We start from the raw sequence: 24,965 nt of genomic DNA on the forward strand, positions 1-24,965 counted from the left end.
TCCAACAGCAAGTGAAGCCAGACCTCCCCAACATTTCAGGGGTTTTCAACCTACACCTGCTCATGGAGGCTGCTTGCTTCCCAACACAAGCATGCATCATTCACAACAAACTATGGAAATAGGGAAAGGGGTTTTAATTCCTGCCAAGGACAGTTGGGAAAGACAGGAGGACCACATGTAATGGAAAGGGGAAAGGACTCAGAGGCCCAGATGGGGCTAGGAGCTGGTAGCTGAGGAATAGTACCATTGCTTACGTTATGTACATCTAGAAGAATAATTCTACTGTCTTTCTAGTTAGGAAAGATAGTGGAGTATAATGCTTCCGAATCCAAAGCTATGTACCCATCTTATATGGGTCAGCAGACTTTACACTGTTGTCCAGTAGACAAAAACTTTAAAACTATGTACCCATGGATCAGTAAACACGGTTGTCTTGCAGACAAAAATGTTAAGATTCCCATGCATTTAGAAGAGAAGAGTTTGGATTTATACCCCCCCGTTTCTCTCCTACAAGGAGGCTCAAAGGGGCTTACAATCTCCTTTCCTTCCCCCCCCCCCAAACAAACATGCTTGTGGTAGGTGGGGCCGAGAGAGTTCCGAAGAACTGTGACTAGCCCAAGGTTATCCAGCTGGCGTGTGTTGGAATGCACAGGCTAATCTAGTTCCCCAGATAAGCCTCCACAGCTCAAGTGGCAGAGCAGGGAATCAAACCCAGTTCTCCAGATTAGAGCGCCCCTGCTCTTAACCACTACGCCCCTGACATCTTCAGGTAACAGACATGCTAAAAACAGGCTTCATTCACAACATTTTACTACTAGCCCTGTTCCCACCAGGAGTTGACTTTGGACATCCAAGGCAGGAGACACTTCCGGATCCCCATTAGGCTACCCAGGGAAAGGCCTCCTTAAATTTTAACGCTCCGCCTTGTGAAGCCACCGCAACTGGGACACAGATGTGGAAGTCAAAACCCAGTTCTCCCAGAAAGGGAGAACGGTGGCACAGCCTTCTCTGGAAGAACAGAGCTTCTACAGAGGGCCTCAAATCAGGCAGCCTTCCAGCCGAGCTGGCTGCCGGCTTGTTTCTCAGTCACTCACACAGCTATGCAACGAGAGAACTGGAGGGAAACTGCTCCTGGGTTATCTCCTTTTTCCAAGGATCTGTGACACTCAGTGTGCTGGTTCCCATTAAGACGTTCCAACACTCGGAAGGCAAAAAGAGAACCGACCTTCTGACTGAGCAAAGAGGAACCTGTAGGAAGGTCTCTTTTCTGAAACCCAAGCTGTACAAAACCCAGCACATCAAGAATCACACTTCTAAAAGAACACTGCCCGTGTGCCCTTCAGATGGAAGACATGCTTGAGAACAGGCAGGCAGCGTGTGCTAAAGCTAGACACAGTGAATCAGGCACAGCAACCAGCAGCATAACCTTTTCCAAGAGGGCTTAAATCAAGGTTAATTGGGGAGGCGTGATAGTCTCAATGTGAAATAAATGTGCCTCTTAGAACTGCAACACGCATCAAGAAGTTACTTAGGAATGTGAATGTTAAACCGTGTTGCATCCTTTTTCCTAACGAAACCACATTTTCACTTAAGAACTATTGCTTTAACCATATACCAGAAACATCTGTTTTCTACATTATTGCAACTTCCTAAATCCACCTATTCTCATGTACAGAGTATTACACTTCATACGTGAGAACTCCAGCAGGGGGAACAATGTTTTTAATGATGCAATATCTGTCACGAGCGTCTTTTCTGGAAAATGAAGCTTCTGCCTACAGTTCAGGGGAACCATTTTTTCCCAAACTTGAGGCTGAATTCAAGCCTGTATTTCTGCTTGTGCTCCTTCCCCACTCAGACACACACACAAAATATTTCACCAAGACTGTGTGCAGTTGCTTAAGAATGGTGGGCTCCCCCGACGATAACAGTGAAATATTTTGTCACCTGACTGACTTCGTTCCTCTGCCAACAAAAGCTGTCTGATGTGTCAGCACCACCTACTGGATCGTGCGGGGAAAAAAGCAACTGGCCTCCAGCCAGTGAAGAATGGGAGAAAGCCCCCTTCCCCAGCCTCAAAGAGGATAAGAAATCTGCTCTCGTGAGAGAGTTGGACCACTTTAGCCACAGGGAAACATCGGTCAAGGAACCAGATTCAATGTGAAGCATTTTCCACAGAGACCTCCAACAGCTACATGCAGCATCAGGGCCTCCTCCCTTTCTCCAGGGTAACAGGAATCAGAGTGTGACTAACGCTGCAACCCAGAACAGAATTACTCCAGCCTTTACGAGGGATACTTAGGAACTAACACATTTCTGAGCATCCCTCGTAAAAACTTACTAATCTGATGCAAGAACATGGACCTGCGTCCTGATTCTGTAAATATTGTAGAACAAATCCAGTAGATTGGCCTGTTTCCAGTGCCAGAAACTGTGACTGCAGGAAGATACTTGGATATTCAGAAGCTACAATTTTAAAAATCACAGTTTCTGAGAGTATCCTTGCTTTCACATTTTTCCAACTGTATACTGAACCAAACTCACATGTTAGCAACTATAAGTATATTTGAAGCCGGGCAACAATATTACTAGCGTTAATGAACGCCTCTTAAATAATTCTCCTTGTTTATTCGGAATACTAGTGTTTGTTCCTAGTTTGACTCACCATGCTGCAGTAACTTGTTGGGTGTAGCACATACGTGACTTTCCCAGATCTAATTTTCTAATCTCAAGCTATAAAAGCAACTGATGCCCCAGGAAAACTGAAGTCATGCCCAGCTAGCCAGTTTCCTACCCACAGATGGACAAGAAAGGGTTACCTGCCTGGGAGGGAGAGAGAAGAAAAATCCCAGTTGAAAAATGAGTGAAACAGAAAGCAACAAATGCCAGAGGTACAGGGAAGGTGTGGCTAGGCTTCCGTAAAGCAGTAAATCTTGAGGGAAGAGATGTGCTGATGAATAAGGTCATGCACAGAACCACAGCAGAGTCCTGTTTACTTACCTGCCTAATGATTAACCCAGCTTGGGAGCTAGGGCAGCACACAAAGGCTTAGGGGCCCAAAAAACTGCATTTCCTCACGCAGCAAAAAACTAAGCAGCAACGGTAGAGACAGAAGTACAAAACAGGCCAATATATATTTGACCACAAGTCAGGGAGCCACTGGGCAAGGCAGCCTTACAGAAGGCGACATTTCAAAAGCAGAGCCAGAAATTAATGCGTCTAGAATTTCAGGCCATCTCTCTTCCAAAGCAGCACATTCTGCAGTCAAAAGAGATGGTGGATTTGTACACATTACATAGCTTCTTGCCCTTTCTCCGACAGAAGAAGAAATAAATATCCCACCTTTCTCTCCTGTAGGGAGACTCAAGGTGACTTACAAACTCCTTTCCCTTCCACTCCCTACAACAGACACCTTATAAGGTAGGTGAGGTTGAGAGAGTTCTAAGAGAACTGTGACTAGCCCAAGGTCACCCAGCAGGAATGTAGGAGTGCGGAAACACATCTGGTTCACCAGATAAGCCTCTGCCACGCAGGTGGAGGAGTGGGGAATCAAACCCGATTCTCCAGGTTAGAAATCATTCTGGCTTGTGATGATTCTCAAGGGAGCATGAAAAAAGGTTGTGATACCCTTCGGAGGAAAAGAAGCTGATACTGAACAATCCCTGTTAATTCTTAAAGCATCGCCAAGACACCTCCCTCTTCCTGGACCTTCCAATCTGTTTGTATTCACGTGGACTGTCAAGTTCAGACTTTCCCCACCTATCCAGGGAGAACCTTGTTTAGCATTAAGAGAACTACATGGTCATAATAATCCTATGAAGTAGGGCATTATTTCCACTGACAGATAAACAGATTTTAAATTGTGTATCAAAGCTGCCTCCGCAGTGCTACAAGCACGTGGAGAAGCAACATTTTGAGTGATGAGGGGAGGCCCTTAAGATGGAGAAAGAAGGGCCTGCAAGCTGCTGAGGGTAACTCCTTGATCAAGAAACGGTGTTTTGTCCTGCTCCCTTGCCACCTGATCCCTGCCTGTATTGAGCCGTTCATCCCCATCCTTTCCAAAGTATTCCAAATTCTAGTTGGCATTTGCCATCACAAATCATTTGCGTAGCCATTTGCTGCCTACTTTGCAACCTGGGTTCCTTCTTCTAAGCAGGTGGTATCTGGTTCGTTTAACCCGTACCTCTTCCCACCTCTGCACAGTTCTCAGCTATTTTCAGGCGCTCCGCTGAGTTGTCGGCCCTCAATGATTGTATCATAAATATCTTCTGCTCGTCGGGTGAATGCCTGTCAGAGCGTGTTAATTTCATTTCGGCTTTGCTAATTTTGTTTCCTCTGGCGGTGGCTTAGCAGCCTTCCTTCTCCACATGGAAGCCGCAAGTTTACGTTAAAAGAGGTTGAAATTTTGCGAATGTCCTCTTCGGGGCTGGTCATTTGAAGGAGCCACCGTATGACAATGGTTAGGATTTAACAAAATATAGGAAACGTCAAAAGGAACAATGTCAGAAGGAGCCTTACTTGACTCTGAAGCTCGCTCTGCTGCTTAAGGCGCAGGTTCTCTGGAGTGTCGGCGACCATGGTGAAAGACTGCTTCGGGTAGTGTCTGAAAAGGGAAGAAAAGAGGCAGTGTGAAGCAGCCACCCTTAATCTGGTTCGAACAGCAAAACACATACACACACACAATTAACACCACTTCTGATCGCTCCAACTGTCTGCTCATTGTCCCCATGAACACGCTCCCAGGTTGTTCATGGGCTCCATCCAGAGGCTCCCTGGATGCTTCCATCTGTTTGGTGACACAGACTGTTTGCTCTCTGTGAAGTGACTCTACGGCAGTCGCTCCCAGAAAATGAAAGGTTGCCAGCAATGACTGGAAAATGCAAAGGGAAATTCCGACATCCCGCACAACCCCAATTAGTTGGATCAGGCTGCCTCCCTGCAAATGGGGAAGATCAACAGCGACCTGAACCCAGGCATTATCTGCTGGGGCTCCCCACTGGGAGGAACACCCTCCCTAACAAAGTCACTGCAGAGTGAGTAGAATGGAATCGTCTGGGAGGATTTTCATAAAGGGAACAAGACTGCAGTGAATGCCTGAAACTGTGAGCACCTGTTATTGCCCTGTCTGCTGTATATACTGCTATATATATATCAACCTTCAATTTTGTAACCCTCTCCAGTCTTATTGCATTGTTTATTCTAAGAGCAGCAGTGGCGTAGTGGTTAAGAGCAGGTGCACTCTGGAGGAATCTGGAGGAATCTCCAGATTAGAATCTTTGATTCCCCGCTCTGCCGCTTGAGCTGTGGGGGCTTATCTGGGGAATTCAAATTAGCTTGTGCACTCCAGCACACGCCAGCTGGGTGACCTTGGGCTAGTCACAGTTCTTCTGAGCTCTCTCAGCCCCACCTACCTCACAGGGTGTTTGTTATGAGGGGGGGAAAGGAGATTGTCAGCCCCTTTGAGTCTCCTTGGAGGAGAAAAAGGGGGGATATAAATCCAACTCTTCTTCTATGACACTGTTCTTATTACGTTGATTTGGTTGTGCAATCCTCCCTGAGTCTCAGCAATATGTGTGAAATAGAAATGAAAGAATTAAACTCATACACAATATGATCCTGGTGGGTAAACACCCTCCCCTTCAAACCCGACATTTAAGGTCTCGCTTGTCCTAGAGAAAAGTGCAATGTAAATACATAAGTGAACAGACCTTCTGTGGATTAGCTCAACGAGAAGGATTCAAATTCTGCAGTCATATGTCAAGATAAGCAAAGATGCTGTACAGCAGTGGTTCTCAACCTTCCTAATGCCGTGACCCTTTAATACAGTTCCAACCCTAACATTTATCCATTTTACAGATGGAGAACACTGATGCAGAGAAAGGGTCGTTTGACCCCCACAAAGGGGTCGCGACCCCCAGGTTGAAAACCACTGCTGTATAGCAACTAGTGTTGCAACCACCTGGAGAAGAACATAAGAACTGCCCCCTTGTTTTCCTGATTTCTGATTTTATAAAAAAATGAAATTGGGAGGGGGATTGAGGAAGCTTATGCGAAATTCTCTCTTGAAAAGCGTTTTGCTCATCCGTTGAAAGTAGTGTGTAAACAAATATGGCTATATACAATTCAACAGCTGCAACGCTGCTACATCCATTGAGCCCAAATGACTACCACATTTGTTGGATAGTCGAACAAGCAACTCTTTGGACATCAAGCTGGAAAAAAATAATTTCCAAAGTTACGGAATACGGAACATTTTCAGGTTTTGGGTCCAAACCTGGAGACTTGCCAAACATACCAAATGTTACAACTTAGTAAAAGAGCCTAGCTTCACACTTGCTGTAGCACAGATTCTTTGATCTTCTGCATCAAATGGAAAACTGACAAGTAGCAGTCAAAATACCATTAAGGAACAAACTGCCATTTAACCCACTGTTCACAACTTATCTCTGGCTCATTCCACACATGCAGAATAATGCACTTTCAAACTGCTTTCAGTGCTCTTTGAAGCTGTGCGGAATGGCAAAATCCACTTGCAAACAGTTGTGAAAGTGGTTTGAAAACGCGTTATTTTGCGTGTGCGGAAGGGGCCTCTGTGAGTGAATAAGTCTGAGAAGGACAGTTTCACTTGTATTTTATTAAGTGTGCTATTTGCAAGTCAAGAAGCTTCTTTTAATTCGTGTAAAGCTTTCATTTTTGGTAATTTCATTTTTTTTAAAGTCTACAAAGTTCAAAAAAGAACAGGATCAGAAACTCTGACTCTTTCAGAAACTGATTCAAGAAATAAGAGATAAGATTTTTGAAGGATATATTGCTTATTCTTAGATGGGTTATATTAAAATTAATATTAATTCAGAATAGCCTTTTCTCTATATTTACTATGATACTGGTAGGTTGCTCCTATTAAATATACTCAGAGGAAACCCACTGGATTCCTTCAAGCTCATGATGTTAAAATACTATGATAGACAAATTATTGCCATCCTCTCATCACGGGAATATGTATTTTAAGCTCTCAAAAATGTCTTCTGTTTCCAAAGAGTAACAGACCAACATACTGTTTAAGCTCACATAATAACACTTTCCATTTGTTTACTACAATGTGGGCAGTTTCTATTTTCTTCTTCTAGGGTTTTGTGTCAAGTCAGTCTGAATCTTCTGTGTGTTGCCTTCACTAAACGAACGCTGCCCTGGCCGAAGACCTCAAGTCGACAAAACGAGATAATGTTACTTTCTCATTCCAAATCGGACAAATTCAGACATTAGCCTCATGAGATTTTCATCTTGGGGTTCTGTAAGGCAAATACACTGCAAGCTTTACATGGTCATTAGCTTTGCTTCCGAGAGCACTAAAAGTGGAAGGAATTCCTTCTTTCAGAAGAGCTTAAAAAAAATCAGACAGGCTTAGTGGAGAACTGCCCCAAATTTATCAGGGTTTATCTGGCTGATAAAGGATTCATTACAAGCACTAATCTAGGAAAGCAGTAAACATGTTTACCACTCAAACTCACATCCAGTCAAAGGCACTGGACACATACTTTAGCATGCTCTGGGGTAGAAACGTGTCTTTTAGAAAGACGTACATTCAAACCACTAACCTGCTGTACAGAATCAGTCAACAATCAAGAACATAAGAACATAAGAACATAAGAACTAGCCTGCTGGATCAGACCAGAGTCCATCTAGTCCAGCACTCTGCTACTCGCAGTGGCCCACCAGGTGCCTTTGGGAGCTCACATGCAGGATGTGAAAGCAATGGCCTTCTGCTGCTGCTGCTCCTGAGCACCTGGTCTGCTAAGGCATTTGCAATCTGAGATCAAGGAGGATCAAGATGGGTAGCCATAGATTGACTTCTCCTCCATAAATCTGTCCAAGCCCTTTTTAAAGCTATCCAGCCAAGAAGATGAGCATAGGAACCAGAAAGATCTTATTTAATGGCATACAACGGTTAGGTCTCCATACATTCTCCCAGCCTCCCCACTAACAAGTTCCCTATGCCACAACACAAGCCTAAACTATGAACAGATATCATTCAAAAGCTTTTTAAAAATAGTACAGAGTTCCTATGTAAGCACCAGGCCATTACTAAGCTTTGAACTGGAGTCATATCACAATGTTTACTAGGCAGACTGTTTATGGGATGGTTTCCCACTGCCTTCCCCAGTCATCTACCCTTTACCCCCACAAAGCTGGGTTCTCATGTCGCTACAATAATTTAGACACATTTTATCACATTTTAACGCGAATTATCCAGACTGTTGATGGGAAAATTTGACACTATCATGAAAGAGGGGCAGACAGAAGGGAGAGGGCAAGACAGCTAACCAAAATGGTTAACATACTCAAAATCCTAGAAATTTTTGAAATAATGTCAAGGAACCAACTTTGGCAGGATAGACAAAATGAAATCATGAAGATATGGATTCTGTTTGTGGACTGGATGAAAGAAGTTGGAGTTAAAGAGGAAAGATGGGAGAAAGAATGGGCTGCTGCTGCTTAGATAAGAATTAGAAGAACTCATCCTTTGGGGGAGGAAAATTGTATGGTTTGGACAAAGTGTGATGGTGCATTATTGGATTGGATACAATACAAATAAAAAAAATATTTTAAAAAACATACTCAAAATCCTAGTGTGTGAAAAGTAATACTTTGAGACACAGGTGTCAAACTCGCGGCCCTCCAGATGTTATGGACTACAGTTCCCATCATCCCCTGCCAGCATGATGCTGGCAGAGGATGAACATCTGAACACCCTATGCTGAATGATATTACAGCAGAGAAGAAATCCTCCCAAGAAATCCAGCTGTCCACTGGGTGGAACCATGCTCTGGAAATTCTAAAATTTTACTACTGCAAGGGTGCCTGGGCGCACAGAAGAGGGTAGAACAATTTCTGCCGGAGTATCTCCCATCCAAAGCAACCTATAACAAATCACAGCAATATAACTCAGTTAAGAAAGTTACTGCAGAAAGGATGCCCCCAGCCTTTCGACCCCTGAAACAGAAGCTGACACAGGGCTCCTTTGCCAATACTGAAAGAAACTCTAGCTTTCTCTGCAGTGCAAATGAGATCTGCCAGGCACAGTCAATGTTATCTTTTGCATTTGGACACCAGGCAAAATCCATCTCCTTTGTCTGATGCAAGCTTCCCCCCACCTCAATTTCTTCCTTTTCTCTTGTAGTTCATTTCATGTTAACTCCATTATCGGACTATCCCTGACCTACTTTTAAACTGTTGTTGGTGCAGACATAAATGATTTTAAAATTTTGTTTGTAGTGTTGTATGCACTCTCAGAGTGGATCCAGTGAACGGTGCAAAATATCAATATCTTGTCGTGCTGTTGAGAGTTCCTGAAGTTTAAGAGCAGGCAGTTCCCCTGATCTTAACTTGGAGATGTATTTCCATGGGATATCCTTCTTAAAGTACCTCTTCGTGCTCTAGTGATGAGTTGCTTCCTTGCAAATAATTTAACCCCTGAAAAATTAGAATCAAGAGTCTTTAGGGCAGCTGAGAGGCACACACAGCTCAATTGCAACGTTTATTTAGTGCCCATCCCCAAACACTTTCAGTTTTCTCTTAAACTGCTCTGTAAAGTTCTTAGTCTTATGACTGCAGAGGGATGTGGAAAATGAAGCCACTGCTTGCTTGAACTCAGACTATGTTAGGGGTTGGGGGAGAAGGGTTTTTATTGCCCTACGCGGTGGCTTGTTCCTTCCTACAGCTGGAGAATTAAGAGCAAACTCATCAGAACCAGCGTGGTGTAGTGGTTAAGAACAGGTGCACTCTAATCTGGAGGAACTGGGTTTGATTCCCACTCTGCCACTTAAACTGTGGAGGCTTATCTGGTGAACCAGGTTAGTGTGTGCACTCCAACACATACCACCTGGGTGACCTTGGCCTAGTCACAGTTCTTTGGTGCTCTCTCAGCCCCTTCTACCTCACAGGGTGTTTGTTGTGAGGGGGGAAGGGAAAAGCTGTAGTACTGGAGGTATAAGGAAAGGAGACATAAATCCAATTCTTCTTCTTCATTTCCATCATTCTTTAGTGTCACAGAATCTGTGTTACCTTGAAGCAAAATTCAGAGTTTTCCAGGACAGTGGCATGTAGAACCTTGACTGGATAGATCTTCAACTTCAGAGCTTGGGAATCTCAGCTGTCCTTGGGCTACATCAGTAAAACAGTCAAGCACTTGTCTATTTCTCCCCCTCCTGAATATTGGCAGAGTTGCTTCCTTGGCATGGGAAGAATCCCCTGCCTTCTTGAATGAGTGCCTCTGCGCCAGTTTGTCATTCTGAATGAACTAAGGAGGGCTGAAGAATCAGGAGGGATGCTATGGGAGATGGTCCCCTTGACCACTCTGTCAACTTCCCTCTGGAGACAGGTTTTCAACCAGTACTACCTTGCATAGAAGATATGAAGACAGAAAGCTCTTCTGGATCAAGGAATCCTTGGATCACCTGCCCACTCTGCCACGTAGCTTGCCGAGTGACTTTGGACGTCCCATCCTTGAACTTGCTTTACACCATGTGGGTTTAAAGATTAAAATCAAAGCTACACGGAGTTCCCACCAGAAAGGGTGAGGGGGGGAAACAGCCTTCCTTGCTTATGCTGGGTTACCACAAAACCAAGTCACAGTGAATTCCTACACCCACAGATCATCCTCACCTTGGAACGCTCTAAAGCACAGGTGTCAAACTCACGCCCTCTAAATGTTATGGACTACAGTTCCCATCATCCTCTGCCAGCATCATGCTGACAGGGGATGATGGGAGCTCGAATCCAACTATGGAGAAAGCACAAAGTTGACACTCTTAAGTCTTGTAAATGTTTTCCCGGTTCCCGCTAAATAACAGCTAAAATAAAAATGAGAAGATTCAAGTTGATTCAATTGTTGTTAAAGGAGTTAGGTTTCCGTTCCAAGGAGAGAGTTCGAGAATTTTGCAATGCCAAGGCTCAATTTAAAATGTAGCGCTAGACAGGCAAACAAATCAGTGCTGCATACATTTACAATGCTCTATCCGCACAACAAAACATCTTATTTAAGCTGCACAAACCCTGCCAGACAGGGGGCTTTAGCATACCCAGGATCCGCAGCACAGGGAGCTGCAGCAACAGTACACTGCCCACGTATCAGGTAAGGGACCAAGCATAAAGAGGCAGGCAAATGTATTTTCCCTCACTTGCTACCTTTCATTTATCCTCACTTGTGTCCTGAGGGGAGGAGGCTAGGTTAAGTGTACTGCCTCAAAGTCCTTAGCGAGAGCTACACTTACAGGGCAGGAGAGGAGGATGAACTTCGTTTTCTCATCTCATCTTAACCCAGCATTCTACCACCTGCCCGCCGTTGAAAGGTGCCCTAGGCAGCATAGTGGTTAAAACAAGTGCACTCTAATCTGAGGCTTAGGTTTCCTGCCACTTGAGCTGTGGAAGCTGTCCTGGGGAACTAGATTAGCTTGTGCACCCAGCAGATGCCAGCTACAGGTGAGCCCAGGCTGAGTCCAGGGTGGGAACCTGCGGCTCTCAGATGTTCAGAATTCCCAATTCCCATCCCAGCCCTACCAGCATGGCCAATTGGCCCGTAGTATGTGGGACATTCCCTAGACTATCCCTATTCAGAGCTCTCAGCCCCACCCAAGCTCACAGGGTGACATTTGTGTGTGTGGGGGTGGGAGAGCAAGCCCCTTTGTGAGTCTTCTTACAGGAGAGAAGGGGAGGTATATCCTAACTCTTCTTCTTTGGCACTGTACTCCAAGTAGGGAATAAGATCTGGGAGAGATGATACAGGTTCAGAGGCCCACATTCTGCTGTGGAAGGCTGGCTAGGGGACTTTGGCCCTGAGGCACATTCAGCCTAACCTGAATTCTCCTGTGTTGGGTCCACTGTGAGGATAAAGTGGAGGGCAGGAGGATAATGCAAGCCACTTTGGAGATTTACCAGGAGAATGAGGGAATTGACAGGCTGTATTGCCTCACACATGCCCACCTCCCTCACTCCCCTCCCACTCTACTAGGGTGGGTGGACCATGTTCAGATGCCGGGCCCCTTCCCTCCCCTCCCCTGCATGCCACCCCTGTGCTGCTCTGGCCAACTTTACCTTTTCAACATCAACTTTGTAACATGGAAATAGAATGACCTGTGTCAAAACATAGTTGTGATGGCAGACTGTGAAGGATTTTGTAAATTAGAAGGCTTTTGTGAATTAGAAGCTATTAGTCACTGTCTCTATTGTTGTTCTAGGTATATCAGAAGCAGTGTTTTGGGTTTTTTCCCCCCACAAAGAAAGCCAAGCATATTGTTCCTTAAAGAGATAGGTAGCTCAAATGGTAGTTTGCTCAACTGAATATGACAGTTTGCACAACTACAGTCTCCACAGCATGACAACCATGTATTATTGTCAACACACAACACGCCCTCAAAGCTCACAAATACCTGAAGCATAAAGTTCCTGGGGAATCTAAGCACTTTGCTAAAACCTATCTTTACATAAAGTTGCTGAAGAGTGCCTTAAAGGTGAGCCATACATGAAATGCAGGAAGTGCAAGATTAAAAATATTCTAACCCCGAAAAAGGATGTGTCTAGATGCGCTGACTAGGAAGTTGGAAAAAAAGCAAGCAGCAAGTGACAGTGTGCTTTCAGAACTCTCCACCAGTGGTGACTTGCACAAAGGAACGGTCAGAGACACTTTTCCTGGCACTTCTAAGAAGAGACGAAAATCAGCCTCGCCCAAAATGTTTGCAGATCTATGAATGAAGAATGGATTATACTGTGCAAAAATATGAAAACTAAGGGACCAACAGCAGGACTGGTAGGTTAATTTGTATTCCAAACTTCAGGTGTGATGCGAACTGTGCACTTCAATAACAAATTAACAATATATGAGAAAAGAGTGAGTTTTTTGGATTTATATCCCTCTTTCTCTCCACCAAAAGCTCAAAGGGGCTTACAAATGTTGCCCTTCCCCCCCTCACAACAAACACCCTGTGAGGTGGGTGGGAGCAGAGGCTCGGAAGAACTGTGACTAGCCCAAGGTCACCCAGCTGGCGTGTGTTGGAGAGTGCAGGCTAATCTGAATTCCCCAGATAAGCCTCCACAGTTCATGTGGCAGAGCAGGGAATCAATCCTGGTTCCTTCAGATTAGAGTACACCTGCTCTTAACCACTATGCCACTGCTATATAATAGTATATATAGTAGATAGAAGTCAATCACTCTGGCCATAGAGTAAAAAGGCAAACAATTAAATGCTAGAAGCCTTAAAGTGGCACTCTAATATCAAGACACCGTAGGAAAATGGCCTAGAAATCATGGACGGCATAAAGGACAACCGGTACGTTATGTCTCTGAAGCAATTATCTTCCACACAAATGTTATGCTGAACATGCAACTAGCTCCATTTGCTTCCGTTATTTCTACTGAAACCCGTCCGTGTGCTCCAAATTCCTCTCCCTGCCTCCGCTACATATCACAAGCTGCTTCCAGTAAGAAAACGCAGAACATTTTTTATATCAAGACACAGGTAAATCATAATAGATAAGTAGAGTGAAGCTGAGCATGTATATGCTGTTATTAACTGCACATTTAGTGCAACATGTGGGCCCTTAGAATTACACGTTTAGGCATCAGGAATGATCCTAAATACTTTCCCAAACCCAATTTTAGGAGAGGGTATTCACTGGGCAGGGACTAGGATGCAGGCTCACCGAACAGCTATAGGAGCAAAGTCAAAGTCATTTGCTCAAAAATGATGGGTGGATAGAATAGGAAATACTGAGAACATGAAGGGGAAATATATGTTGTGGTTTGCTTAGAAGTATACAAAGCTCAGTAGCTCTCTTTACACTTTGGTGGCATTTGTTATCCTCTCATATACAGTTCAAAGAGGTGATCCTGTTTGGAGGGGGGGGGGTGAGAGTATGTGCGTGTGTTAGCAGAGTAGAACAGAAGAGACAGATTCTCAGTTGCTTTTGATATATGAGTTTACTAACTAAAAATGGAGGATTATAAGGAAATAAAATAAGAAATTCTTTCTTTCCTGTTACACATCTACATTACTGTACGTTTGGTTACATCTTGGAACCTATCTGCTATCTCGTGCTTGTGGCAGGGCTGCTGTGGAAACAAAGAAACAGAGTTCACTTTATAACTTCAGATGTGCGTGCTCACTAACGTGTAAGCCATGGCTATCTCACTGACCAATAGCTAATCAATAGGTCATAAACAGTGACTTCAGCAACTTGTTTACATACAAACAGTAAACTCTTTAGTAACTGAGTTGTGACAGACACGTGCAAAACCCCAACAGATCCACACATGCCTGAAATCACAAAAACTAGAGCAACGTTGAGAAAAAACATCCACACTCACAGCAGGAGGGCACCTAAGATAGTCCCTCCAAAGTTCTCCAGCATTAGCACAGGTCAACTCAACTGCTCTCTTTCTCCACCCTTTGCTCACAAGGTCAGCCAGTCTTCAACTCTCTTAGAAGGATCCAACTCTGCTAAAGATGAACTGTAAATTCATATTCTTAGGTATAGTTCAGACAACCTATTTGCATAGGAGGCTGATTAGCAACATCCTAGCATACAAGAAGTGGGCTCTACAGAGCAGATAAGGCATGATGCTGGCAGGGGATGATGGGAACTGTAGTCCATAGCAACTGGAGGGCCGAGAGTTGGACACCTGTGAATAAAGGGAGACAGAGCAGCCAGTGGCCAGCTAACCTAACAGTGGTCTCAGAATCTACAGGCCTGGTAGAAAGAGGGCAAAGGGTTTCAGGACAGCACCCTGCCTCACCAATGGTCAACACCTAAGCAAGTGCTTATAATTGGTCACTGTTACCTGTGATAAAAACCATTCCCAGGTGCCCAGGAAAGGAGAAACTTCCGTAAGAGGAAGAGAGTTTCCCTCATGTACTCAGGCCGTTCGTTCCACAAGCAAGCTATTTAGTCATGGCAATCTTACTTGCAACTGCAACGATCTATTTAGTAGAGCCGAACCAACAGATGGGACTGAAGCTCACACACCAAGTGTTTGGGGGAAGGGGGGGGGGCACAACGTACGTGCGGAAGACTGCAGCTTGAACCTATCACTGAGAGCTGTTTGTAGTTTAGAAGGAAGAAGCACAGTCTAGCAGCAGCTGAGATAAAAGGCGTTGCTGGGGGTACAAAATCAGACAGGGGGGGGGCAAAGAGGGTCTAGCACTAATTGCAGACAACGGAGGGAGACAGCGCAGAACCAGGGCATTGGTTCTACTGTTCCCCAGCCATCTACTGGGGCAGGGACGGGCGACATGAATTAATCAGAATTACGTATTACCTAGGGACACATTTGCCTGCCAATGGAAATGGATTTTTGTGGAAGGAGGTGGCTGTTTTCCCTTCGATAGCATTGCATCTGCCGTATACATACGCTGTGGGTAGACATACTGGCACATTTATGGTTCAGTCACGGTTCATGAGCTTTATGCTGCTACTGCGGAGAGCCGGCTCCTTAAGTTTGCCATGGCAACCATATCCAGGGCTCGTGTTCGAGAAGGGGGTTCCCAGCAGTGGCCTCTGGGTTTCGGCTTACGGAGGAAAAGGCGAATTTCAAGGAAATTCTGGAGAAGCCCCAAGATGCTTGGCTTCAACTCCAAAGAGACGTGGAATGCAGACTGGAAAGATTCGGATAAATGAACCACGATGCAATAAGCTTGCCGAAGCGGGCACACTTGTTTTAGAAGGAATTGCAACGAAATTAGGGAGGGGGGGATTGAAATACACGAGGCTGAGCGGAATTGGAGGTTAAGACGGTGTCCACATTTAAATTACACTTTAGACTCCGATGGCTGTCTTCTGTATTCAACATATCTGATTCCACACAGATTTAATTACGCCCTGAATACTTCGTTTTTAAGTGCCAATGCTATCTCATAAGACACAGCACAGTAGGAAGGGCAGAGCATTATGGAAGACATGAACCACAAGTCCATTCAGTCAGAAGCGGAATAATCAGATGGTCTACATCATCAGGCATCCCTGGAATTAATGTTGGAATTAAGCAGATAAACGGGATTGTACAATGAACTGCCACCGAGGAACTGAATCTCCCACAGTGGCAAATGACTGCCTGGGAAGAATTAAGTTACCAGTCTAGGACTTCCACTGCATGATATTGGCTGCTTCAAGAGATCACTCATAGATCACTAACAGTAAAGCCCACTGCAAACTGCAATGAAATGGGCTCTGAACAGGGGGTGGGTGGGAGTGCAGGCGGTGAAGTGGGAAGGCTGGTGACAAGTTTTCCTGGCCGGCCACCTTCTCTGCCCCCCACCCCGCTTCTCTTGGGATTCCCCGCCTCCTTTCACTCTGGGGTAGCTCTGGTGCTCCGCCACTACTGCATCAGGCCTCACAGGGGTGGGGCTGCTATGGCCGGGATGGGAGTCCGGCAGGCAGGACTCTGGACAGCAGAGCCAGGTGGTTTTTGGAGCATGGGAGAGAGTGACTAGGGGAATAGAGAGGCAGGTGGGAGGCCTGGCAGGAGTGGGGGCTTGGTGCCGCTTCTCTGCCAGGCCAGCATTGGTTTTTGGGATAGGGAGAAGGTGGATGGGAAAATGGGGAGGCAGATCAGGATGGTCCCAGCTGGCGGAGATCGGTGGGGAGTGGCAGCGGCAGCATTGCTTCTCTATCAGGCAAAGGTGGGACAGGGAAAAGAAGGGTGGCTGGGCAATGCACAGAGCAGGTGGGAGAATCTGAGAGCGACACTTCTCCGCTGGGCCGGCACTGGTTTTCAAGATGAGGGCAGGAGGAGGGAGGAACAAAAGGCAAAGGCACTGCCTGCTGCTCTGCCAGGCGGAGTTGGTTGGGGGATGGGCGAAGAATTGGTCTTGGGCCTGGCGGAGCAGTGGGCAGCAAACTTTGTTACTCCATGAGCCTGGAATGGCTTGTCGATGGAGCCAGAGTGCAAGGGAACCTCTCTCCAGATGTTCAGGAACTGAATTCCCATCAGCCCTACCAGCATGGCCAATTGGCCATGCTGACAGAAAACTGATAGGTAGACATAATAATCAAAGCAGTTGTTTAAGGTTATAACACAAGCTGCTTGCTACCTCTTCGCTTAAGTCATGTTCATGACTCAGTTCCATCACACTCTTGTCTTAATACCATCTATGCTCTTCCTCAAAACGCATTCCCGTCTCCTCCTCTGTTGGCAAACTGCTGTCAGCCGTGAACCCACGCAGCCTCAACTCTCCACCATTTCACAACAACAGGAAGGGGAGGGGGGGGTTTCTTCTATCACACAAGAAAAACGTCGCAAAAATACTACGTGGGGTAAAAAGGGCACCAATTGACACTTTACCCAGGATAATGAAAATGCTGTTCCATTTTTTCAATGGGCAGTACAATCCTAAAGGGGTGGGGGGTTGTGACATGGCTGGGGGTTGCACAGATGCACGGCCTCTTGGGAGGCTTGCTGCGCTATGGCTGGTAAGCAAAAAGAAACGCTGCCATTTCCCTGAGGAAGAGGCACCTGCAGCTCAATGGGCTGTGCCACTCATGTGGCTGGTGTAAGTCGGCACCAGCAAAAGGGGGTGTTCCTGGCCCAGAAGAGCTCAGGAAACTGACTACAGCTGGTTCCACCCCCACCCTCCTTTAATGCCAATGTAGGCTGCTGAGCCAGAGGAGAGTTGGTACCAGGTGTTGCCGTACCACATGGCTTCCCAGCATCGCAAAAGAGGCATTTATTCCAGCACCGGGGTCGTGCCGCCTCCTGCAGGGTTTTGGCCCTCCCCCTCAGGAATGGAATCTAAGGCTCCCAAACGACAGCCTACCTCTCAGACCACTCAGGTGGAAGGAATCAAAGGTGAAATGCAACCTAGTAGGATAGTTGGAGTTGAAATAAAGTGTTTCATTGGCGGTGAAGTGCACAACGCTGCGCACAACTTTTGGATAACAGTAGTTCCCAACATTCTGGCAAGCTTTGGTTGCAAAGCTATCGAGATGTTCCTACAGTTTGAATTTTTTCCCAAAAACCTCCGAAGTGGCACAAGTTTGCACATTGTTTTACTTTCCACTGGCTTTATATCTGTGATAAGCTCTTCCAATCAGACTCTTACCTGTCCTAGGTCCTTGATATAAAGGAAGCTCTAAAGCCGAGAAACAAAACACTTGAAAAATCATGCTTCTAGTTGACCAAAGGCTCTACGGACCAACCATGTGACCATCCTTTGAGGGTACAGATATTGTACTTTGTCCGCAGTTTCAGCTTTCAAGAGGAAGCGTAAAGGACTGAGCTATATTAACATACAAATTCAGTGCTTTCAAAACTATATCCAAGCAGTCACTGCAACAGATAAAGCGAAGCTATTAAAAAATCCAGTTTTCCAGTTCTACTGAAAAGAAGTTGTCGGTCCCCCACACTGCAACAGGTGGCATTTCTGTGAAGCTTGCTACTACACGATAGCATTCCCGCCCACTTCAAGCTTTTACGAATACAAAAGTGGGACATAAGCAATATGAGGATAAATTGGAGTGAAGATATGGGGACACATCAGACACAGAGGAAGTTACCAATCTTAATCCTCCTTGAGACTGTAAATGCCTTAGCAGACCAGGTGCTCAGGAGCAGCAGCAGCAGCCCATCATTGCTTTCACATCCTGCAGGTGAGCACCCAAAGGCACCTGGTGGGCCACTGCAAGTAGCAGAGTGCTGGATTAGATGGACTCTGGTCTGATCCAGCAGGCTCTTTCTTATGTTCATAAGTTTTAACAAGTCACTTCTCTAAGCTGCCAGCACTCATTTAAAATATTGGAATAACTGGTAAGAGCTCCCCTCTAGTACCCACAAACAGCAGAACACACAGCAGAACAAGGACCATCATCCAACTATCTGCCAAAAACCCTCACTTGAAGATTTCTGCAATTAAAAAGCAAACTTGATCCTCTGTTTGAAAAACATGGTTGGGGCTTGATCCAAGGATTTGGGGAGTGGAGGTGGCTTTAACTTCCAGTAGCTAGAAAATAGTTTCCCCATTCATCTGGTGCGGAATAACCAAAGCTATATAGTGTGAAGTTTCAGTGACATATCCAGGCTCAGAGCCAGTGGCAGAAAAGCTGGTGGCAATGTGCAACTGTTCATCTATCATCTTTCCGTCAAAGGAAAGGCTAGAGAGAGAAGGACACTACAAAAGAAGACACCTACTAAAGAAGAGACAAACCTGCGTGGTGTAGTGGTTAAGAGCAGGTGGATTCTAATCTGGAGAACCGGGTTTGATTCCCCACTCCTCCCCCTGAGTGGCAGAGGCTTATCTGGTGAACCAGATGTGTTTCCGCACTCCTGCATTCCTGCTGGGTGACCTTGGGTTAGTCTCAGTTCTCTCAGAACTCTCTCAGCCCCACCTACCTCACCAGGTGTCTGTTGTGGGGAGTGGAAGGGAAAGGAGCTTGTAAATCACCTTGAGTCTCCTTGCAGGAGAGAAAGGTGGGGTATAAATCCAAACTCCTCCTCTTCTTCTACCTTCAGAATGGTCTTCTCAAGCTGTCACTGATCCGGGCCAATCAAGCAATACAATCAAGCATTTACTACTTTTCCAACTGTGGGATAAGTACATAAGAAAAAGACAGCCATGCTTGTAATTCCACAATGTTCCTTCTCTCTTGGCCCTACAGCAGGAAGACTGTAAAACAATATTTCCAGTGTACTGCCTTAAAAAAACAGCTGCATTTTTAAAAAAGTGCTGCATACCTAGGGTCCCAGGAGGTATGTGAGCATATAAATATTGTAAACAAAATTTAAAAGATAAAATAATTCAGACGAAAGCCGATTCTCAAATAGGTAGGCCACAAATTTAAGATAACTTTGAAAATACAACAGAACAGAGACTAAAAGTGCATTGCTATTAGTCTCTAGGAACTGCCGCTATTTGTCCGCTCAACATTCCTGCAAGGAGTACAGAGCCGCAGGAGAGGAACAAGTGAACATTTGCATGAGAGCTAAAAGGTCAGGTGAGCACCCCAGTACAGGAGTGGTGCGGAAACTCACCCAAACAGCAATGCAGGAGGAAAAAAATGGGCACTCCCAACTATGTATTTTGGTCTTCAGTGACAGAAATAAAACTGTCTCCTAAATCAGGGCTCAGCCACGTCAGCTTCCAAAGGAACCAAAGATGACAAACTGTCAGCAGACACTGAACATCCGACCTCCTGAACTATTTCAGCGCTAACAGACTAGGGAATAGACAAATCCAGAGCTTCATTTCCTGCCATGTTGAAGGGTGCCCATACAAATATACCCTAACTGGGCAGGAAAAACCTAAGAGTCTACATTAAGTCATTCTGAACAGTAGGTCCAAGGTTGAGCTGCTGCAATTTACACAACTACTCTCATGTTGTCTATTTAGACGATTCTAGCTACAACAGAAGTGACTGCAAATGGAAAAGAATGCAGATGCAACCTTCGCACCCATGGTAAACTAGGATTTTCACCATAGCATTCTATCTAGAAAGCTCAGTGAAGGAAGAAAAACTGAACGGCAGCCAGCCAATCCCATTTCCCCAATGCAAATTCCCTCCCCCTCCACGCACAAAAAACACTGTTTTAAGACAGCTGTTGTGCAGAAAGAAGTGCTGCATCTTCCTCCCAGGCATGGGGGTGGGGGTGGCAGGAAGAGGAAATGGCTGTGCAAGTAGGCCATTTGCTTCTCGCCAGCGATTCTAAAGCATTTCAAGGGGGGGGAAAGGCCTGTTCAGTGGAGTGTGAGCAAAAAAGCCAGCCTCTCCCGTTCACCACAACACTCAAGCAGTCCCAATCGATGCTAGTGCTTGCTTCCTTTTGCACTGAATGGAACGGACCATTGGTACTTATCTGTGAAAGGTCCTTTTTAGCTGAGTCAAGGAGACCATCGTTGGGCAATTCCCGCTCTTTGCCAGGGTGGTAGGAGCAAGTATTCTTCCTTTTTCACAGCAGGAACTGCCCCCCTTCTCTCAGTTCAGGAACTCCAACTAGCAGTTAAAACTAATGCCAACCATAATATAAATGTTGTGAACCTTATAAGTACTTAGGGAATACTGGAAAAACAGGAAGGAAAATGCAGAGAGAAGAAATCAAGAAAGGATAGAACTATATACAAGTGTTGTGAGACGGATATGCGGGAGGGCAAGATGTCCTCTTTGACTCAGCTGAAAGGGATGGATTGTTTTCCGGCTAAGTAGGACATCTTCAGGATCTCCAAAAGAAGTGTCCCTAGATCTAGGAATTGGGTGGGTTGACATCATTGTCTTGAGGACACGCTGAAGAATCCGCCTACCGAAGATCACATTAGCTGAACTGATTCTGCAGATGCTGATTCTATAATGGCAAATAAACAGTGACACCGACAACTAAGTAGCTGCCTTGCAAATCTCATCTATGGAGGCGTTTTTGGCCATGGCCGCATTTGCGGCTGAGATACAGACGAAGTGTGCTATGATCGCCAAGAGAGGAGTTGACTTCTGTGCTCTACAAGCCTCCGGTTTTTACAACATCTGCTGAAAGTAGAAGTGGATATCTTCTGTCCCAGGTCTGGAGGTGAGACTACAATGAACATTGCTTCTGTCTTTCGGAAACTGTGCATCCTCAGAATGTGTGCTTTCAGTGTTCTTCTTACATTTGGGGTGTGCTATCTTACCTCCTTCAGATGTTTGGGATTAGGAGCAAAGGTTGGTGGACGTTTCTCCTGTCACCTGTGAAACTGTGAGTTAATCATGAGAGCAAAAGTATGCTCAGTTCTCAATACTACCTTTTCCTTACGGAATACGCAGTGGTTGGAATTTACTGAGACAGCCCCAAGCTCCAAACCTTGCAGGTCGAGGTTGTTGCCACAAGGGATATTGTCTTCACGTGGAGTATTCATAACGGGTTCAAAGAGGAAGGCGGTGAGAGCATCTAAGACAGTATGAAGTCTCCAAATTGGAAACTGATGGATTTGCGGAGTCCTGCACTTTAGCCGCTTTGTGAAAACTTGCTACATGTGGATGTTTTGATAGTTGCCATCCGTCCATAACAGGTATTACCAAAGAAATGGCCACAAACTTGCCTCCTCAAGGACACAGATCGCAGGCCTGTATGAATGCCGTCTTGCGAGAAAGCTAGGATACGGGGCCACCAACAGGGAAATCAGGTTCATCTTCTTCCTCTTGCACCACCGTGCAAATGCCTTCCATGCAACATTGTAAATGCGATTGGTGGACAGCCTCCTCGCCACCAGCATGATGCAGACCACTTCTTGACTCAGCCTGGAATTCAGGAGGTGTCCGTTCTCAATTTCCAGGCAGTCAAATGTAGAACCTCTATGTGCTGATCCAATTCCAGATCATCTAACAAAATCTGATCTATCTTGGTTCACGGTCAATCTTTCCTTCCTCTCCCAACAAACTGCAAATAATGATTTCAATATACTTTCATGCAATCATGTCCAACTGTTGCACTGTACAGTAATGGTAGAATATATATTCATTTCTAACAAAGCAATAGATATGAAGTAGGAGACACTGACTGTACAACACTGCAGCAACATGGCTCATATGAAAACCTGTGGAAAAGACAGGTGGGAGAACCCAAAGACTGTTGTTTTGCTGACAGACAGCTTGGGAGGGGTAGCTGGCACTATAAAAATGAATGCACTTCATGAATGATGAATGCTTGATCAAAATGAATTCTTGATCAAGGAAACGAAATGCATCTAAACTGTAGCAGAGTCATTTCTGAGGAGCCCTTCGACATTTTTAGGTGCCCCTCTTGGCCCTCAACTTGCTAACACTTTTCAACTAAAATTAGACCAATATGGCTGCAGTAATGCCAAACCAACTATTAAATCTACTATCCTGATTGAAGTTTGGCTCACAATTTTTCTTCTCAAGACATTTATCCTACTGCAGTATCGTCTCCCAAGAGGTTTGCTCATTTACTTTCTGGTGGGACGGGAGGATTATTTAAAACTGAATGGAAATTCGGCTCACCCATCACTTAACTGTCATTTTCCTAATGCTACATCTAAATCAGCTCAATCCCTGCAACCAGAAGCCCTTTAGGTACACTACAATTATGACAGAAACAAGGCTGGAGCTAGGAATGGTAGAACTGAAACAGCAAGAACCACTTTTAACCAGTGGAACGAAGAGCCTTACATTTATTGAGGCTAATTTTGTTCTGCTGTGTTACCGTTTCTTTAAAAATCAAACACCTAAGAGTACATGAATGCTACCTAGAAATCTAAAACTGAGCATATGCATGGACCACAACTTTTCAATTACTAGAAGCAAACAGGCAAATGAAATGTATTCTAAAATGGTGAAAGTGTGTCCACATTGACTTGAAGGCAAAAATTTGTAGATGGAATCCAGGACAATTTGGTTGTAAGAAAGTTTAAAATGTGATATTTGTACACCACTTGCTCAGTCTGGGGATATACCCCAAATTATTACGGCACTTACAAAATTACTTACCTGAAGCTCCCTATATCAGAGACACACAGACCTACACGTTACTTCATTGAAGTCCTTACACAACCAACCTGTAAGGTGGGTCAGCCTCATCCTTCATATCGCAGGTGGGAAACAGGTACAGTAAGGCTGAGTGTTAGCAACTTTTTTATTTCTCAAATTTCTTATTTCTCTTGCCTAAAGGCATCTTGCAAGTTCATGATATTGGCGAGTTTTCAACCAGAGACATTCCAATTGATAGCTGCAGCACTACAGCGCGTCAATTCCCTAACAGTGGGTTTAAAGGGTATTTCATTGATCAGCCTGGTTCATTTTTAAATACCACAGACAGAAGCCTTGAGAACAGAACGAACAGGGCCCGTGCCCCTTCATCAGAAAAAGGAAAATCTCAGACGACACAGTCAAACAGCAAGTCAAACAGCAAGTGTTCAGCTTACCGTGTGACAGCAAGAAGAAAAGAGGAAGCCCGGTGTTCTATCTACTGCTCTCGCTGAGAAATAAGCTTCCAGTTTGGCAGGAAGCCAGAACATGGATAGAAGAAAGCCTGTGTTAAGCATGTTTGGAAAAACAAGCTCGCTTCTGCCAGCATAAACGTGGCCTTTTTTCCCCTCCACGCTCCGTACGGCATGATAGGACTTCATTGTGCGCTTCCACTTTTTATGGAGGCTGTTTAGAAAGGAGGGCCTTGTGAGCGACACTGGGAACCCCTAAGACGAGACGTTGACAGCACTGATCGTGGCTGAATCCCCGTTCCACCCTAGCCAAAACATTATGGCGAAGTAGAAATATGTAGGGGCTCTCTGCCTTAGAATTCTGCTTTTAGGCTCTGTACAGTAAATCTTCTGTTTTCAGTGGCTGAAGAGGCAATAGGACTAGGAGCGGCACTTCAGCCAGTGTGGCGCAGTGGTTAAAAGAAGTCTGCTGGCTGACCCTGGGCCAGTAGTGACAATTCGCTCAGGACTTTCTCAGTCCACGCTGAGGCAGGCAAAGAACCACCTCCAAGCACCTCTTGCCTTGATAACCACAAGTAGTCGGCTGCGAAGGCACTTTACACTTGAAGGCACTTTACACACAGAAAGGATTTTCCAGGCGCTGCCTGCGTGTTTTGCAGGCTGCCTTTCCTGTTGTAAGGATTAAAATTACAGTTGGTCCCATCCAATTAAAGAAATCTCAGTCAATCGGGCAGGTTTTAAAACATTAAATCTGAATGCCATTTATTTATTTATTGGTCTTGTATGCCGCTCTTCCCCAACCGGGTAAGGGCAGCTCACAACGGTTCCATAATACATGACCAACGTAATTTAAAACATAACCAATATAATTGAAAAACAATACACATATTTTTAAAAGCATCAAAACCTTCTAACTTTATGGGATTGGGAAAGAAGTATGGTGGGGCAGGGGGAAGAAAGGAGGCCTGACTGACGGAAAATTGTAGCCACCTCAACCATACACCTGGTGGAACAGCTCCGTCTTTCAGGCCCTGCAGAACTGCATCAAGTCCTGTAGGATCC

At 45.2% G+C, this 24,965-nt stretch overlaps 1 protein-coding gene across 1 annotated transcript in view; it reads right to left on the reverse strand.

Annotated features, from left to right (window-relative positions):
* LASP1 (LIM and SH3 protein 1) overlaps nt 1-24,965 on the reverse strand; it is a 61,056-nt gene that overhangs the window by 21,969 nt on the left and 14,122 nt on the right. Inside the window, exon 3 of the mRNA XM_048517415.1 lies at nt 4,519-4,603. Within this exon, the coding sequence (XP_048373372.1) occupies nt 4,519-4,603 (85 nt within the window). The remainder of the gene's footprint in view (nt 1-4,518; nt 4,604-24,965) is intronic.

This window comes from Sphaerodactylus townsendi, linkage group LG15 (genome assembly GCF_021028975.2).
Source record: "Sphaerodactylus townsendi isolate TG3544 linkage group LG15, MPM_Stown_v2.3, whole genome shotgun sequence".
Taxonomy (NCBI): domain Eukaryota; kingdom Metazoa; phylum Chordata; class Lepidosauria; order Squamata; family Sphaerodactylidae; genus Sphaerodactylus; species Sphaerodactylus townsendi.